Genomic DNA, 20568 nt, shown 5'->3' with positions numbered 1-20568 from the left:
CAAAGAGGTCCACCACATCCTATTCAAGTTATTTACCTTGTCGTCCTCTAAATGTATAGATGGCTCTATCGATGGAGAGTTGCTCTCCTCACTGTTTGCCTCGTGCTTAGGAGATGGATGAAAGTGGAAGTTTGCGTGCAATATCCTCCCACTCCTATTCTGTAGTTGACATTTGAATGTTCGCACAAGTATTACTCGGTTTGGACAGGATATCTTTATGCCAATTGTTGTCATCTTTGTGTTTGTTCTTGGATCTGAAGTAACCTCTTTAGGGCAATCTCCACTTCCTTCTCGGCACTGTGCCTCTTCCTTTGTACTCCTATCCTTGTTTAGAAGAAGGGGCATTAGTTTTAGAAATTGGCAAAGGTACAATGTATACTTGCGTCTTGGGGTTCCTCCTCCATCCAAGATACACATTATGTCATCATCTAACCTATCTTTCCTCCGTCATACCTCCAAGTTTGAAATTAAGCAATGGCACCAAAATATTAGATGCCTAATCTGAGATGTATTACCAATATAATACAATTATAACCATTCAACATACATTATTAACCAAGAGAGTACAACATACAAGGAAATGACTTAATGATATGGCTTTTCATAACATCATAGTTTCCTTCCCCAATCACAATGATAGCTTGCTTCCTTCCATCTTGGATACAAATACAACCGACGGTTAAGTCAACCAACCGATGCTAGTTGACACCTTTTGGAAACAACTGTTTTATTATTCTACCCCTTAACTACCAAGGTATTATGGCATAATTGAAGCCTACAGGGTTCAGCCAGAACACCCCACATGCCCAATCTAGTTCAATACGGATGCAAGTTTGGAGTCGTCCTCAATCCATGTCTGCAAGTCACCATAAAATTGCTCGCTCAATAGCAATTTTTCTCTGAGTCTTCAAATTGTCACATCCAGGAATTCTTCAATAAGGATGTAAATGCTATTTTTATTTTTTATTCTATTTTATAGATAGTCTTCTTAATAATTTCTAATTATATATACCTGTGCCCAAGGGAAAAAAGTTTGCCATCCTTCCGTACCCAAGGAAAAATATTTGCCATCCTCCCATACCCAAAGAAGAAAAAATGCTGTATCCCTGTACTTGTACCTGCACCAGTATCCCATACCCAAACTGGCAACTTTGACCTGTACCATTATTCTGGAGTTCAATTTCTTTCCATGTTTCAAGAGAATTTTAAAATTATCATTAATTTTGATAAAAAAAGGTTCTGTAGTTTTCAGACAGAAAATGCTCATATTTCACAGAAATCCAACCACAACTTTTTAGAATGCCATATACTTATTGCATTTGCATTCCACTAGAAGTACAGAAAGAATGAACTGGGTAGAAGTCTATTGTCTTGCAGATTGCTCATTTTCTGTATTATGTTAATACACTGAAGGTGCGATAGTATCATCTGCACTCAGGAGTTTGTCTTTCTCAACCTGAACAACTTTCACATTAATAACTCCAGCATGCTTGAACTTGAATGATACAGATTCTGGATCTGCCACCTTTCCTCCATTTTTGAAAACTATATCATTTAAAAAAGCTGAAGATCAATTTATATTTTAAAATTCTGTTAGAAATTCAGCTATCTTACCAGCTCTGCCAGAACCATGCACCTGAAAGACGGAATTTTAGAAAATATTAATCTCCTGCATAAGCAAATAAAATCTACAGTAGAAGCTAAGTTTTGTTAAATTAAATACATTTTATTTATTCCAAAGAGTCAATATAGCTGATCATGCTGAATTTCTCCAAAAGAGAAAAACCACACAATTCTCAAAAAAAATCTGACAAAATTTGCACTATAGAAGTCCAACTTCTGGAAATGAATTCCACGTAACTACGATTTTTTAAATTAAAAAATTGCCAAAAATTCTTGGTTCTGATACCATGAAATGGTAATTGGTTAAAAAATGAGAAGAGAAAAACCCCTTCTATAGATATTACAAATGATGTTTCTAAAATAGAAACAATCGAGGATGAAAACAATAGAAGAAAGCTACTAAAACGAACTAAATAATTAACATGACCATTACAAGTTAAATATAACTATATGACATTAACACAAACCCTAAAATGAGAGACTTTCTTTTAACCAAAAGGCATATAAGATAAATAACCTATTTAGATGTACAAGTACCTCATAAAGCTTCTCCATAAAAGCTTCCTGGCATTCATTCAATGCTTTCTTAACATTGCATTCAACAATTTCTCTTGGTAAATAGAGCTCATTTACTTTCTGCATTAATACTGCGAGTAATGAATTTGAAGCTTGATTTGCTCCTCCACCTCTGTTAAAACTACAAGTTTCAAAACAAAATTTGTAAGAATAAAATTGTATTCGACATAAAAGCACTCTAAAAATAACTCAAGGAGACTTCCCAAATATTACAATGGACAATAATTCCTTATGAATATATCAGTGTTACACTAGTACGGGGGTACTTCGGGACGGCGGGATGGCGGGACAAGTTTCCGGGACACAGGGAAAATGGGCCTCATTTTCGGGATGGCGGGGGACGCCCAAGAGACGGCGGCAAGGGGAGGATGTGCCAAAGAGGGGTGTTGTATAGTATACATATAGAACTTGAAATGCTAGTTATAAAATGATGTTTCAATAGTTCACTAGAACATACCAAATTAAAATACTTGAACATAGAAAAATTGCAACATGAATTAGAACCATTGACATTCAACATAGTAACATATTACATACTCAATAGTAACATTCAAATATCAAAATTCAAATAGAAATTCAAGTACACATCCCAGCGGTGGCATGGTTGCAGAATGGCGGAGGTGGGGGTGCTTGGGTACTCAAGTACCTGGTGCGGGGACGTCTCGAGGTTAGGTTCTTCAAGGTTTGGGAAGGGGGTGCGAGTCTCTGAGTTATACTGGAATATATCAATGTTTTAGTACCATGAATTTTACAACCCTGAAATTACATACTGATACATTAATAGGTTTCACCAACAATAGTATAGCATGAATCTGATAAATAATAGTTATAATTTTTGAAGCAACTGTAAAATGCATGATAAATTGTATGACCCAACCCACCTATAATTTGACAGCAACTTTGTCCTCACACCTCTCATTATTAATCATTTGTGCATCTTATTAACTCTACTCTAAACAAAATGGTCACTATGTTAGAGCCCAAAACAGCCATATAGTATAATTTGCTATGCACCCTAATTCAAGATTATAGAAATACTCTCAATTTAATGCCTTGTACAATATCATGATATATCAAAGATGAAGAAAGTCCATACCACAACCTACAAAACACAAATGGATTGAAAAGCAGATACGGCCAATGAAAGGGTCAAGGCATAGTTACAAGACTTTGTGACTTGAATTTTTGACTGACTTGCACATGGACTTGAACTTCACACACCAAACATATTGGAAAACTATGAGACATAGACAAGTTTTAAGATAAATCTTATAATGAGCAGAATTCAATAAATCAGCTTTAAAGACATCATAACCTTATCAATTAAGTTACATGTATCATATAAATAATTACCCATTGATCAAATCAGTACAAAAATTATAAATGAATTTGAGATAAAAATGACATTTTTAAACACGTAAATATTCTCCATTTTCTTAGGTGTACAATGCCCATGGGTTATAACAGCAATGTAATCAAAAACAAAAATCACATTGCATCATGGACCATAGTAGAGAGGATCTTGTATCACTCATCACTAGCTTTATTAGGGATCTTGGTCTTACATCTTTAGCAAAGTCTGCAAATATTGCTACAGCTCTAGGAAGTGAACTTGGGCTAGGGATTGACTAGGCAAACCAAAAATATAAATTTGGGATTTGATAAAGAATATTACTTTTTCCAACAGTACAGGTTTGGGAGCGGCAGTGTTCATTATACTCACACAGCTGCATCCCTAGTGGGGCCCTAGAAAAAAAAGCATGTTTAATATAGGGTGAGAGGTAGTGCCCCAAGCACCAAGCCCATCTTCAAGAATTTGAGGCCACCTAGACCTTCATGGTGCATGCCATTTTTAACAATTTTCATCATTCCTAACCAAGGTCCAAAGTCCAACAACCTTTCAAAAAATGCAGGTATCAATGTCATACAGTAGTAATTAAGACCTGGCTATGTTTGCTGGTTTTTGTTTCAATGGGTTGCATTTTTTATTTCAGCCATTTTTCTTCCTCGCTTTTGCTTGCGAATAAAATGAATATCATTTTCAAGTGTTAAAGATCATTTTACATGTTGTAAGTGCAAGAGTCTTGATAGTTTTTGATGTTTTTCTAGTTTTCCTCCTGATTGTTATGGTTGAGTTTTACAGACAAAAAAAGAAAATCAAACAAGCTTGGGAAACTCAATGTATCCAACCAGACTCACTGGTACTTGATTCCCAAGCCTTAGAGCCTCATTTTGATTAGTTTTCCCTGAGGTTTGCCAAGATTGGACAAGTCTAGGCAAGTCTTATGACTATAGGTCAAATATATTCATAAATGGGGAATTGAAAAGGTACCAAAAGAACCATTAGCCATTAAGAAATAGATAAAAGAATGTTATAAAGAAGCTTTGAGAGGATCTTGAAGAGAAACCAAGATTTTATCAGTGTGAGGTTCACCCAATAATCACCTTCACACAAAATAATCATCTCAATGAGAAATTTTCCATGCATAGAAAGCACATGCTAAGTTCCCATAATCTAGAAGTTGCAACATGCAGGTGAAAATATATTGACTAAGGATAGTGTCTATGCCTTTTTTTGCAAGCAAGAAAAAAAAAGTGAGCTAGCCATGTGATGCTGCATTGTACCATCTATGAGAAAATTAGGCAGAATTATTCAATAGAGCATGACTATTTGAGAAGAGACATAGCTAGTTAAATTTGGAGAGCTAATATAAGGATCTTATAAAACATCTTAAAATAAGCATAAATGGCCTTGTGGTACATTGGAACTAAGCTGCAGAAATTGTGTGATTGTTTTTGAATTTGCATACATATATCTTGCATGGTCTCCTGCAGATGTAATTACAAGAAATCATAGCATGCAAATCCTACTTTGTTAGGAAAATAGTTTAGAATTAAATGTCAACCAATATAGGGTTTTGGGTGACAACAAATCAAAATTACCATCCATGACACTAACACAATTATTTAAGAATGACTTAGGCAAAAGACAAAAGTGATATGGCATTATGTAACTATCCCTCCTCCATGACAAGTTCCTTGAATTGATAAAGATGTGAGCCATTTCTTTATTCTTGGTTTTGGCATGGAACATGGGACTACAAGGAATCTAAATAGCTTTTAGTTATTGTTAGATCCTTGCATCCTAACCTTTTTCTATTCTAAACTCTGTAATAGTCATTGTTAGTTAATATCACATAGAATATCCCATATGCATCACATGAAATGAGTTCATATAAAGCAGGTAAATTTATCCCACATCATTATGCCTTTATACTGATATTGAAAAACAAGGATGATTGTCTTAGAATCCTATTGTTAATTTTGTAATAGAGCTTTGCTCAAGGAGATTGTGCTCTTGAAGAGATCTGCAATACTCTTCCTTGTTTATCAATACAAAGTGCGATCGCAGCTATTTTACGAGCTTTGTGTGCTTTCTCGCATGCTTTTGTTTGATAATATTTTGTAGATGAGAACCTCAAGTTATCAAACTAAAGTGCAATAGGTTGTTGATAAAGGCCAAGCTCATCTCACATTTATGTATCCAAATTGTCACCTATCTCATGGTGACAACACTTTCTTATTCCCCTCAATAGAAAGGATAATTGCAGGTTGCTTCCTCACTAATTATGGAACTTAACCTAAACCTAGGTAATATAACAATCTAGATGTAGACCTATCATTTTGCTCTCAACACAATAAATAACTATACTCAATAAAAATTCTAATGAGTGGTATTAGAGCAGCGTTTGGCTCCTGCATCTGGCTTCGGTGTCCAGCTTCAGCTTCTATTCGGTGTCCGGCTTCGGCTCCTGCATCCAACTTTTGGCGGCTGTGACTTAGGGTTTCCTGCGCCTGGCTTTGGAGTCTAGCTTTGGCTCCTGTGTCTAGCTTCGGCATCCGGCTTTGGCTCACACGTTCGGCTTTATGGTGGCTGTGACTTAGGGTTTCCTGCATCCGGCTTCGGCTCCCGCGTCCGGCTTTATGGCGGCTGCTATGGCTTCCAGTCCTGCTACTGTGGCTTCTGTTGCTTTTCGGGCTAGGGCTTCTCCTAATCCTGGTGGGGATATTCGTTCCCCAGGAGCTGTGGGTGGTTCAGCCATTTCCTATGCTGATGTAGCTACCTATAAGGCCGATATTGGTGGTCAGACTGTGCATCCTGGTACCGTGCATTCGGGGCTTCAAGATTCTGTGCCGGTTGTGGTATGTAACCCGAAAAGGCTTGTTTTAAATCCTTCTGTAGTTCATAAGATCTCTACCAATATGGAAGATTTCTTGGACACTGCTACTATCTTTCGTTTTTAAGGGGTTTTTGGCCTTCTCTTTCGAAACTGCATGCATGGATTTCCTGTGTTTGGGAGCCCTTCATCTCAAAGACTGCCCAAATTTACCCTTTAGCAAGGGGGTTTTTTGTTGTGAAATTTGATTCTGTTGAAGACAGAAATGCCATTTTCAGCTATAACTTTACTTGGGATGAGAAGTTTCCCTTGATGGCTAAAATTTGGCACAAGGATTTCAACCCGTTGACGGAATCTTTCAATAAGTTCCCTCTGTGGGTTAGGTTGTTGAATCCCCCCCTTCACCTTTGGCAAGGTTCTATCCTGAAGGAGGTGGGGAAAGCCCTTGGAGATTTCGTGATGCTTGATTCGGTTGCGTCTAAAGTGTTTCGGATGACGTATGCTCCCATGCTAATAGAGATCGACATTTCTAAGGGACTCCCAGAAATGATTTTGTTGGATTCTCCTCTTGGCTCTTGGAATATTCACCTTGACTATGAGGGTATCCCCTTTCACTGCAGGAAATGCCACTTGACAGTTCACCTGGCCGCCAACAACTCTTCCGATAAATCTAGACCGAAAATGTCCCCTTCTTGGTGGAAGGGGGTCTCGGATGACCACTACACATTTCAGAAGATCCCTTCTGTGGGAAATGGTGACTCTCTGCAAGACACTTTGGTGGTGGATTCTTCTACTATCTTTGATAGACCGTCTTCTCCTGGCATCTTGATGAAGGATCCTTCTGTGGTGGCAGCTGGTCCGTCTTTGGATTCTGTTGCTCGATTTCTGGTGTGGATTCTGCTGCTGTCTCTGTTAGTCTGTCTCCTCCTTTGGCTCCTTCTATGGTGGCAGCTAGTCCATCTTTGGATTTTGTCCTAGTTTTTGGTATGGACTCTACTGCTATCTCTGTTTGTCCGTCCTCTTCTGGCTTCTTGATGGTGGATTCGCCATTAGCTCCTTCTGTGGTGGTAGCTAGTCCGTCTCTGGATTCTGTTGTCCTATTTTCTGGTGTTTCCAAGGTGGTTCCTCTTCTGGTTCCTTTTTTGGGTGCTGTTGTTCCGTCTCAGGCTTCTACTGTCACTTCCTCTTCTGCGGCCTTTTCCCTGGCTTCGGGGGTTTTTGGATCTGCCTATGAAGGTGCTGATTTTCAATGGTAGAAGGTTGTTGGTTTGGTGGAGGATGGATGGACTACAATAAAAAAAAAAATCAAGCCATCCAATCCCTCTTTTGATATGGCATTACGGTCTAAAAAGAAGGGTTCAAAAGGGAAAGTCTGAAGCGGCTGTCCTTTTTTGGCTCTCCTGGCTTTTGGCCTGTTCTCCTGGCTTTTGGCCTATAGTTCTTTGTAATGTGTCTCACCGTGGGGTTTCAACAGCCCGGTCAAAACCTGTTTTTGTGGCTGTAGTGTTCTATTTTATTTGTGTTGTCATCTTGGTCACCTTTTGATTGGTGTCCTGTTTCACCTTGAGTTGTTTCGTATAGGGTTTCAGGCACCCTTCAAAACCTATTTGGGGTTTCAGGTGCCCATTCAAAACCTGTCTATGTGGCTGATGAGTAATGTGTAATTTGCGATGCCACCCTGGTCACTGTGTCTTGTTGGGTGACCTATTTCATCTTTGGACTGTAGTTTGTTTGGTTTGGGTTTCTTTGAAAATTTCTTGATTTGTAAAGGGTTTCAGTGTCTCTTCAAAACCTGTTTTTCTCATCAAAAACTATACTCAATAAAGAACCTTGGCCCATGGTTTAAAAAGTCATAGAATTGCAAATATTCACAAAACAAATCTCTTGTTTAGTTATTCACGACTTAACTACAAGTTTTATGTGATGCCAAAGCTCATTTATTCGAACAAAAAACTCACTCTATGAGGCGTAATAATAGTCCACGGCCATAAAAGCATCAAAATCAGTGTTCCCCAAGGATGTATTCTAGAAGGCTTGTTACATATAGGTGGTGTTGGGGGCATCCTCTCCCCATCAAATTTCAAAAACATCTCCAAAATGTTTCCTTTTGGATATCGGAAAATTAGTGTACAGCTAGCTGTCCCTATGGAAAACTTGTGTTGAAGAGCACAAGGAGAAAAACAGAAGTTGAAATAGGAGACTAAGGCATCAAATCCACTACGCTAGAGGTAAATACTTCATCTTACATTCACTTTTGCAATTTTCTTTTTACATTTTTTTTCCAGTCTTTTTCAAGATTTTCAACACATGGGGAGGGTATTGTGATTTTTTTTGTTTCAACTTACAATTCTCTTTGATATTCTTATCCCGAAAAAATCGTGCTAAGTAGTGTATGTAGTGATAGTGAGAAGGTTGAAGTTCAAACACAAGAAAGAAGTAGACCTAGATCTTATAGAAGTATGGCAGCCACTAGGGATTCTTTAGGGAGTAGGAGTGTAGCATGGCCAACAAATTCAAACGTGTGCTCCATGAGATAAGAGAACATTTTTTTTGCAATATCTTGTGTATTTCCTTTTCAAACACACAATTAGGGGGTGGTTGGGCCATAGGGAACAGCCAGTCATCCCTGAGATGGTAGTTCTCCAACCCAACCAGTTTTGGGCATGCAAAAAACCAAAAAAAAAATTTATTTTATTTTTTCTCCTGGCTGTTCCGACAAGATCAATAAAAGACAGATTAAAAATTAGAACCCTGATCTAAGCATAAAACAAAAAAGAGAAGTAAAATACAACATTTTTACATGTATAAAAGGGGAAAGAGTCAAGAGAAGGAACAACTGATCAAGGAGTGAATAGCAATTGAAAAATGAGGTTTTGGCATCAAATATACTTCACTAGAAATAAATTTTCATAAGAAATGGGTTCATGTGAACCACTACTTGTGAAACATGGGTCAATGAGTTTGACTCAAAAAACTACACAATTGAATCCTAATAGCAATATCACAATTTGACTTGTTGTGGACAATATCTCGTACTTATCAATTAATGAGCTTAAAGGGCTTTCTAATGAATGGTTCATAAAGCACAACATGTGGTGAAATTTTTGCAAACAAGGTTGCAAGCAGAGTGGATTTAACCATGGAGGACACTTCGTAGTCAAGTGCACTTGAGCTAGAGTTGTACTAGGATGGGTGATCTCCTGCAAAATCTTAGTGCTTCACCTTTGTGAGCATCACCTAGATCAAATGAGTGCTAAGTGTTCCATTCATTCTCATGAGAGATGGGTTAATGAGAACCACTACTCATGAAACATGGGTCAATGAGTTTGACTCAAAAAACTACACAATTGAATCCTGATAGCAAATATCACAATTTGTCTTAGATGTGTAATGTTGGGAGTGGTAGGATTAGTGATGGTGAGGATGTTGAAGTTGAAATGGAAGAAAGTTCTTAAAGAACTAGACCTAGAAGTATGGCAGCTACTGAAGATTCTTGAGGGAATGTGAGTGTATAATGGGCAGCAAGATCAAACCCATTTGATTGTCTTTCCCAAATCCTCCAAGCCTATGCAAAAGGCCCATTCAATCCAAAAAGACCTTTTTTCACAATTTTCTACAAGAGTTGGTAAGCATAAAAGCAAAAAGTCAGGGTTAGTGAAGAGTGGGAGTGAAATTTGAGCCACAAACATTATAGGGGCTGCTATACTAGTCTATTGCCATCTTTTTGTAGATAGGTGGTCAAAGGCTGAAAGGTTTAAAAACAATGACACAAGTTGACAAGATTGAGACAACTAGATTGCATGTGGAGTAGGCATAAGAAAATTTGCAGCCTAGTGTGTAAAAGAATACAAGATCCATGGATGATGCTTCTCATAGGGAAGAAAATGTCACTTCTAGTAGAGGAAAAAAGACTAAAAGATACTAAAGTTTACCTGGGTTGTTTAACATGCAAGCACACAATATAGCTGAAGCATCTATTGCTAGATTTCTTTATGCTCATGCTATACCATTCCATGTCTTACACTCATCACATTTTAAACAAATGCTCAAATATGTCCATGTTGCAAGTCCCTCATTTCCACCTAGAGAAACTAAGCTAAAAAACACCTTTCTTAATAGAGAGTACTCCAAGGTGAGTATTTTGATGGTGAATATGAGACATGCATGGATCAATGGTCCATAATCATGGATATTTGGACAAAAATCAAACATTGGCCACTCAGTTTTATTGTCACTAGAACAAGATGCTCTTATTTTCTTAGAGCTAGAGATAGTTTCAAGAAAAGAAAGTATGGAACCTCCCAAATTGAGATTTTAAAGATCATAGAAGAGGTTGGAGCCTCCAATGTTATGCAAGTAGTAACTAATTCAGCCCATGTGTGTAAGTTAACTAGATTGATGGTAATGGGTGCTTATAAGCACATTTTTGGACCCCATGTGTGTAGCACTGAACAATACCTTGACTAGCGTTGAGAAAGTTGACTCCATCGCACTTCTCTTGCATTATTTAGGATATTTTTGAGAAAAGAATTCCTCAAGCCCATGGAGACTAGATATGCTAGATGCTTTATTTTGTTAGAGACGATGCTTGAGGTCCAAGACCATTGTGGTCAATGTAGAGTAGGGTAGATGACATGAAGCTAGTGTTAAATCTTTGAACCAGATTCAAAAACAAAACAAAACTTTTATTTGACAGAGATCTTTTATCCTGGGAAAAACCCTACTCTCCAAGGGAAACAACGCAGCCCCACAAAAATGATACCTTTATGATGTTTAAAGGAAATTACAGAATCTCAGACTTTTAAACATAGTTTCATGGTCACAGATTGAACTCATGGACTTATTACAAATAAGAGAGGCAACTTAGCACACCCAAAATTATGCCCTCTAAGATCACACAACTAAATGACACAGTTGATACTGATTAAACAAAATGAGCAGTGCGTAATTCAAATGATGCACAAACCCTGCAAGTAACACATACAAAACACAAACTCTGCTGCAAAAACTCTGCAAATATCATATACAATGCACAAACTCTGCAAATGACTCATGATGCACAAACTCTGCAAAAAAATTTTGTAACCTGTATCAATTCCGATTCCCTTCAATCATGTAGATACACACACTCCCAATAAACCTGAGACCACGAGGTTGATTGAGGAAGGCTACCCAACGTAATTCGGATTCCTAATCATAATGAGTGAATACACAAATATTTATTCCACCTTCCTCCTGTCGCGTATAATCACCATTAAAATATTAATAATAGAAGAAATGATCAACTTCCTTTATATTCTATCCTGATGTTTCATAGGAAGCAATTACACTTCACCGTTGATGAATATACACCATATTAATGACGTGCAGAAGTAACTGAAGCAGTCATGTAGAACTCTCTCAGCCGATACAAAATAGGTGTCCCCAGCAGAACAAAATCAAAATATTGAAGAACAGAATCTAAATGGTAGAAGCATATATCCTGACAAGTTGACAACAACATCTTAAGCGGATAATGCAACAGAACTTAATCAACTGCCATCATGAACTGATGACCAAGCTTGAGGAGCTTAAATGGCATAGGATCAACAAGAAGAGGTAAACACGACTTTGAAGAAACCAAATATCATAAGCAGAATTTTAGGACTGGAGCAGACAGAGAGTAAGATCTTTCTCCAAGCTACATCAGAACTTCAACAGCAAGCACACCAGAGGGAAGAAGTGTGAAGCAAAAAATCCTTGATGATGATTGTTAGTCCATGATGACGTAAGAAAATTGACATTTTATTATTTAATAATTAATTTTTCAAATGTTCATTTAGTAATATACTGATGGATATATGTTTCTAACTTGTTTGTACTTGCAGATATATTTGCTCCTTCACTAAGCCTATTGTGCAAGTGAATAGATATGTTGATACTGACTCTCCTAACCTTGAAGAGATCTATGAGATCATCGATAGCATGCTTAAGCAGATTAAGAAAGATATTCATAATAGGTACCCTACTTTACGATTTTATGACGAGCATCTTAGGCCCATTGTGATGCAACGGTGGAAAATTATAAACAACCTGCTTCTTATATCAGCCAATGCCCTCAAATTCTAAATGGTATGCATCTAGACCTAGGAGAGTGGCTCCATCTTGTGATAAAGAGGTGAAAGATGACCACCTTGAGGGCCTTGGACAAAAGTATAGTGGAGATGAATCTACTAACCTTCACAAATAGTGGCTTGCATTTGCTAGTCTCCATCGTCCAACCTTTAATAGATCAAAGGGAAGACAAATAGAGATACATTGGTTCAAATCAACCCTATTGGTTGGTGGATGTGGCATGGTGGGGATGCATTGGACCTAAGAGTACTTGTCATTTGTCTTCTTCCACAAGTTGTCAATTCCTTTATTGCAAAGAAGAATTTGTCCATACATAGCTTCATCCAATCAGACACAAGGAACAACCTTACCTCCAGACGATTGAAGAATTTACTGACTACTCGCAATGCATTGCAGCTATAAGATTGGCAAAGTATCGACAATCTTCAACTTTACATTGGGATGTCAATCCATAAAATGCTATGCAAGTTGAGGACACAACTCCAAGATTGGTTGAGGTTCCATTGATTGAGGCAGCCCCTCATAATGAAAGTGACTTATGTTTGAGTTCTCATTTTGATTTAAACTCTTAAACCTACCATGTATTGTTTATGAATAGTCATATGTTTTCTTAGTTCCATCTTTACATTATTATGGACAGGTATGTTATTTCATAGTTTTGGATTAAAGGCAAAAACAGGTTCTGAAGGGACCCAAAACCCTTTACAACAAAAGCCTCTTTTAGGCAAATACACATGAGAAAGACAACCATAAAGCAGTTACCAGAAAAAAACAAAAAGACAACTAACAACAACAAACTACGCGGCATCACCAACAGAAGCAGTGAGAGTGAAACAAGCCAACAAAGACAGAAATCAAAAAAGACCAAAATAGAAAAAACCAGGAAACTAGACCAAGTCCAGGAGAAGACGCTCTATTTGATTTTCCAGATCTTCTAGCTTATGCAAAGTCTGAAGGATGGAATTCTCTTTAGGCTCTTCAACTTCGGTGTCCTTCGTCTTCTTTCTCATATTGGCCCTTGTTCTCTTGCTAGGACGCATGATTTCATCAGTGTCTTCTTCATCCTTGTCCAGATTAACGACCTTCTATTTTTGCAACATTTCGTAAAGCTTTTTATGGTTCATCCTAGACGCCTTTAGTTGCTTGTGATTCTAGAGAAAAATGGCAACCAGCATAGCTTCATTCTTCTCTATCCTTTCAGTCAAATTCTTAATATTCTTCTCCATTTCCTTAACCAAACTACTCAAATCAGTATTCTTCTCATCACCAATTTCCTTTCTAGCATCCTTCATTGACAATCCAATTGTCAAACTGAAGGGAATTAGAATACCTGGCTTGAGCAATGTCAAGAATCTTCAAGTTAACCATTTCCTTGTCCTTATTTCTAGTTTGGGACTGGTCCAGCGGCATGGTAACCTGGGCTTTGACAGTGTCCTATTCAATATCAGTATTACAATCCACCTTGTTATCACTAATGTCATTTATAGCTTTCACTGCAATAGCTTCCAAATTAGTGTGTTGGCTGCATTTCTCATTCTCCTGAGAGCTGGGACACAACCCCTTAGCTTCCTCAATATAGTCCTCCTCAATCTCATCACTAACGTAATTACCATCCTCTAGAATCTCCTTGTCTTCCACACCATACCCTCTGTCAATATCAACTTTACACTATGCATTATTATCATCTTTCTTTTCTTCAACATTATCCTTGTGGCGTGTAAGATCTTCATTACCTTCCCCACATTCCTCTTCCATGTTAATCTTTTCCTCTTCCTCAAAATTGACTTGATCATCATCATCAAGAGCGCTAACCTCCTCCCCTTCAAAACTACTATTTTTCTCAATATCTTGGTCCTCAATCTCCAAGGAGGTAGAATTATCCTCCGAACTATCAATAGAAGTGGACGAAGCAATCCCTTCCGATTCGAACACCTTGAATTTTTTCTTCTTCTTAAGGTCCTTATCCGAATCAGAAGAGCCATTAGAGGAGTCCTCTGGGTCCGAGATGACAACCATACTTTTCTTGTCCTGTTTCACCTCCCTCTTCCTTTTCCTACAAGAATCCTCTTTGGACTTCTCCTGGTTTTTAATCTTCAACAAGTCCCCAACTTTGTGCTTCTCATAATATTTAGCAATCAATCACATTAAACCCTCATGAAGAACAAGGTTAGACAGGTTCTTGCAATGCTTTTCAAGGCCCTTAATCAGAGAATCATAAAGATAGAACAGAAAAGAAACTTTAACCTCCTATCTAAAGTGATTAAAAAAAACAAAGTGGTTGTTACGAACTCTTGTGAACCTACCATCAAGAGTGATATACTCCATAATCGCTCTTAAAACATCACACCATTTCTTCTTAATCTGGTGGATTTCAAAGAAACTAGCACGCTTCTTTACCAAAAGACCCTTTTCCTTTTTCTTAGTTGGGAATCTATTAAGGGCTTCCTTCCCATACTTATATGTTTAAAAAAATATTACCAAAATTTGACAACCCACTAACTTTAGAAATCAAGTCGATGTTGACAATAACCCTACGGTTATGCAGAATTACCTTACCATTCTCCCACATCTCTACAAATTGTTGAGTAATCTCCTTGTCTACACCATGGAACTTCTCCAAAAACTTCGCAACAACACCTTTCTTTAAAATTCTCCAAGTATTTTTATGCTCCTTCCACTGACAATCCTCCGGCTCAAGAAAATTTAGATCAATCCCCATGGTCTTCTTCATTCTGTGGATGTTAAACCCTTACAATGCCAAACTTTGCATACACCCCACTTTACTTATACAATCCTCTTTACAATCTGAGTGAGTCTTGAACCCCACGCAATCCCAAAACCCAGTGTTGTTCCTCGTGAACAAAGTACTAGTGTTAATAAAATAATTAACTATTTCCTTATTCTGATTAATAATGACCCTTGCTCAGGAGTTTAATCTGTCATGATTAATAATATTAATGAGCTGGTCCTCCATATTTTTCGTGCCTTTCCACTTTATAATATCATTACTTCTCGTGGCCAAATTAGCTAGTCTGTTTGCAGCTTTATTTGCTTCTCTAAATTCATGAGAAACATAGATTTCTTCAAAAGTTTGGATTTCAGTTTTAATTTTGTCTATAATATGACTAATCATAATACTAGGATTTTGCTGCCCTTTTATACAGTTAACTATATTTTTAGAATCTCTGACAAGCTAAACACGATTATAGCCAATTTCCCTTGCCATACTAATAATAGTGAAGTTTCCATTGCTTCTACACAATCACTGGTTTGAGTACCCAAAGGCGTAGCAATTGCACAAAGACAGCTTCCATACTCATTTATCAAAACTACACCACAACCAAAAATTCCTGAGTTCCCTTTAGCAGCACCGTCAAAGTTAGCTTTGACCAACCATGGGGGGGGGGAATTCCAGACCACATCTTCCCTGTTTTTATTGGAGTCTTTCTTAAACTTAAAAGTCTCCCAGCTCTCGAAGCTTTCCTTATCACCCACCTTACAATTGTTGTTTTCATCATTACAGATATGAATATTTTCATAATGAAAAAAATAATTCTTTCCACTTATCCCTGAAAATACAATTGTTTCTCTCTTTCCGAGTGTGCCAAATGATATGGTAGGCTATGAAGTTTGAAAGCTTTTGAAAAGTACAGTTGTTCAGAGGGCTTCGTCGTTGCTCAAAAAATTCTTGAATGGAGTTAAGAAAGATCCAGGACAGGTCCATTTTAGCAAGGATCGAATTCCAAATTTTCTACGTATATTGACATTTCAACAGAAGATGATTAGCACTTTCTACCTCCTGTTGACATAGGTAACATTTGTTAGGAATAATCATTCCCTTCCTTACCAGAATATCAGTAATCAAGATTTTATTTTGAAGAAAAAGCCAATAAAAGGTATTGATTTTTGGAGTAAGGTCTTTGACCCAAGCCTTAGCCCAAAAGGGTTTTCTCTCAATTTTAAAACTTTCCTTATAGGCAGAATTCACACTATAGTTTCCATCTAGGTTAAGTTTCCAGATAAACTTGTCCTCCACTTTTTCTCTTAAGAACCATTGAATAAAATTATTTGATAGCAAATTCAGATCCTGACTAATGACAATTAGGTGCACCCAAATATCATTCCTCCAGTAGGTGGCCACTTTCCTCCCAAAACTAATAACACAAGTATTTTGATGAATAGCAAAGTTAGGATAATCCTTCATTAGTTTCTCCATCAGCCATTGATCATCCCAATAATCAATCTTTAGACCATTACCCAAAACCCAACCAGTACCAATTTTTGCTTGATTTCTACTTTTCTGAATACTATTCCAAATGACCAAACAATTAATTATCTCTTCATAATCTAAGAAAGAATACAAATTATTAAAATTTGAAAGATATTTGTCTTTAAGAACACTACTCCACTCTTTGTCTAAGTCGAACACTCTCTATATTTGTTTAGCAAGAAGAGCTTTATTAGTCAGCCTTATAGATCTTAGCCCAAGCCCACCACAACTCCTCGGGTTCACAAACATCTTTCTATTTGACCAAATGAAATCTATTCTTCTTCTCAACCCCCGTCCAAAGAAAGTTTCTCTAGATCTTTTCAATAGCATCAACAATTTTTGCCAATATAGAGAAAAGACTCAAAAGCATAGATAGGAAGATTTTGCAGAGTAGCTTTAAGGACTTGGATCTTACCAGCTTGGCTTAGAAGAGCCCCATTTCATCTTGCAAGTTTAGAATTGAATATGTATTTCATAGTTGAAACTTGGAGATTTTGGGTATTTTCGCTATAATTCTAATTATCTAGTATAATATGTAAGCACATCAACAATGAAGGCATTTGAATTTTATCAATTTGCTTGTCAATTCTCATGTGAAATCTCAATTCAATTCTAATGCTATGTATTAAGCTTCTACAAATCCATGATAAATGCTTTATCATTGTGATGATATGCATATTTTAAAAAGAAAATCTACATTTATAAATTTTCCCCTTATTTTTTAAACACTCATCCCATACTCTCCCCTGAAAATTGGTCCAAAAGTACCTCCTTATCAAAAACATGCCATGTTGTCCCTTGTCGTCCCCATCTTGGAAACTCAATGGGGCATAGGTTCAAACCCATTTGAATATCCTTCCCTACCCATCAAAAACCTATGCAGAAGGCCCATTTAACCCCAAAAAGCCTCTGGTACAATTTGCATCAAAAGTTGATAAAGAAAATAAAAAATATCCAAGGGTCAGTAAAGTATGGTATTGTCATTTGTGCAAAAACAAATATAGTGGCTTCTACACGAGAGTTTCTTGGTGAAAGTTTGTGAGATAATAACTCCAATTGAAAAGATTGAGGCAACCTAGTGCATCATTGCCTACAATGTCCATGGATGTTGCATCTCACCAGGGAGAGAGCTCTACTTCTAGTAGGGGAAAGAACATGAGCACTACTGTTGCAAATATGTTTATCATTTTGTCACAAAATGTGGTTGATTCCTCTATTGCTAAGTTGTTTTATGCTCATGCTATACCATTTCATTTGTCCACCTAGAGAACATAAGCTACACACCGCCCTCTAACAAAAAAAATTACAAAGTGATTGTACCAATAGAAGATATGAGATAGACATGGATAAGGGATGGATTTCGATCATCATGAATGGGTGGACCAATATCAAACATCGGCCACCTATCAATATTATTGTCACAAGTTCAATTGGCTCTTATTTTCTTGTAGCTATTAATTGTTCAAGGATAAGAAAAACACAACCTTAAAACTTTAAAATTTGTAAGATGCCATAGAAGAGGTTGGAGTCATGTCATATAGAATGTTGTATTGGTAGTTAATTGATTCAAGTCATGTAAGTTAGCCAAATTGATGGTATAGAGTGCTTAAAGAACATTTTTGGATCCCATATCGTGTACATACATTGAAACATAAAATGGCAAAATTGGAGGACTTTCCTCAGACTCATGAGTCCATGAGCAAGATGACTCACCAAAAACTTCTGAGCCAAGTCCTCAACTTGAACTCTCGATTCTTTTTTTAGACTCCCACAAGTCCAACAACAAGCCTCCTGTATCTTGCAGACAAACTCTCACACAAACTGTAAACTGCCCAGTCACCTTTAAAACTTGATTTTTTCACTTTTCATCTCACTTGTCATTACACAACCTTAAAACTTTAAAATTTGTAAGATGCCATAGCAGAGGTTGGAGTCATGTCATGTAAAATGTTGTATAGGTAGTTAATTGATTCAAGTCATGTAAGTTAGCCATATTGATGGTATAGAGTGCTTAAAGAACATTTTTGGATCCCATGTCGTGTACATACATTGAAACATAAAATGGAAAAATTGGAGGACTTTCCTCGGACTCACAAGTCCATGAGCGAGATGACTCACCAGGAACTTGTGAGCCGAGTCCTCCACTTGAACTCAAGATTCTTTTTTTAGGACTCCCACAAGTCCAACAACAAGCATCCCGTATCTTGCAGACAAACTCTCACGCAAACTGTAAACTACCCAGTCACCTTTAAAACTTGATTTTTTCACTTTTCGTCTCACTTGTCATTTGTTACTTGTTATTGTTCAAGGCTTGAAAATTTGAGTTATATTAGGAGAGGAAAGAGGAAGATGTAGATTTTAGTTTGTTGTTTTTCACATTTGGACATATCATTATATGTAATTTTGTAAAAATTTAAAAACTTATGTTGTTATAGATTTTTAAGTTTGAAATTGCGTATGAATGATGAAATTTCAAATATTGAGTGTTTGGAGATCATATGTCATGTGTAATGTTTTAATTATAGCTCTTACGTTATCTAAATGTGTTAATCTTCAACCATTTCTAGCACCTTCTTATTCCCAAAGAATGAATGCAGGTCATGCTGATTTGCATTGATAGAACTCAGACTCATTGTCCCTTGCAACATATCTAGAAGTTGCAGCACTCCCATCTTTGGTATCTTTTCCTCATTGGACAACAGCGCATTTATCCTAGCGTGCTCCAAACACTATTGCGCCTAGTGATTCAGCTGGCTACAACTGAAGCAATTATTTCTTTTGTTGTTCTTTTCTTTTTGAAAAATCGAAGGACTCGCCATGGACTCGTGAGTTGAGTCCTCTACTTGAACTCTGCTTTTTTCCTCAGGAATCCCCCAAGTCCAACATTGGGACTCCCAAGTCTTGCAAATGGACTCTGACCACAGACTGAAAATGCCTAGACACCTTTAAAACTTGATTTTTCCACTTTTCTTCATTTGTTATTTGTTATTTGTTATTGCTCAAAACAAGTCTATTATTTGTTATTAATTATTGTTCAAGGCTTGAGAATTTGAGTTATATCAAGAGAAGAAAGAGAAAGATATTGTCTTCAGTTTGGTGTTTTCCACAGTTGGACATATCATTAAATGTAAATTTGTAAACATTTATATATTCATGTTGTTTCTATACATTTTATAGTTTGAAACTACGAGTATGAATGATGGAATTTCAAATATTGAGTGTCTAGAGATCATATGACATGTAATGTTTCAATTATGGCTCTTCTATTATCTGAATGCATTAATTTTTTTTGCTTTTTTTGTAAAACAACGATTTTTTTGGGGGGTGAGTCGTTTCTCGAGTTTTCCCCGAGTTTGAGTTTGAGCCCAATTTTTTGGGTTGTTGTGCTTGAGGCGAGTCTAAACTTTCAACTATGCTTTAAACAATACATTGGAGGACATTGAAAAGATAGATAGGGCGAAGGCAGTGGTGTTAGATGCTAAAGACATACAAATGCTCATTTGCAACCATCACACTTCGCTTATTATTAGGAAATAAAAATGTTCAATATCAAAGATTGTGAAGATGAATCTTCAATCCGATAAACTTATCAAAGGATGAGATCTAAGGCTTGGATAGCTACAACATGAAAATCTGAAACTCAAGCAAATCTAAAGATAAAGTTGCCTTAATGTGGAAATCCAAGATTAGATCCTTCTTTATGATGTGAAAAATCAGCCTAGAAACCATGCTTAACAAACCTATCTAATATGAACTTATACAAACAATAAATAATGATTAACTTTAGCACAACATAACAGCAATAAT

General features: G+C 36.9%; 1 protein-coding gene across 1 annotated transcript in view; it reads right to left on the bottom strand.

The window, feature by feature from the left end:
- Positions 1-1192: 1192 nt before the first annotated feature.
- LOC149551211 (uncharacterized) overlaps positions 1193-20568 on the bottom strand; it is a 36411-nt gene continuing 17035 nt past the window's right edge. The window contains exons 2-4 of the mRNA XM_089786788.1: positions 2161-2320; positions 1615-1636; positions 1193-1525 (exon numbers count right to left, since the gene is read on the bottom strand). Coding sequence (XP_089642914.1) covers positions 1473-1525; positions 1615-1636; positions 2161-2320 — 235 coding nt within the window. The 3' untranslated portion in view covers positions 1193-1472. The remainder of the gene's footprint in view (positions 1526-1614; positions 1637-2160; positions 2321-20568) is intronic.

Source organism: Cupressus sempervirens, chromosome 6, assembly GCF_028749045.1.
Source record: "Cupressus sempervirens isolate cs-2001-9-10 chromosome 6, ASM2874904v1, whole genome shotgun sequence".
In the NCBI taxonomy this organism is placed as follows: domain Eukaryota; kingdom Viridiplantae; phylum Streptophyta; class Pinopsida; order Cupressales; family Cupressaceae; genus Cupressus; species Cupressus sempervirens.
Note: the sequence above shows the minus strand (reverse complement) of the source record. Positions and strands in the feature narration are given on the sequence as shown.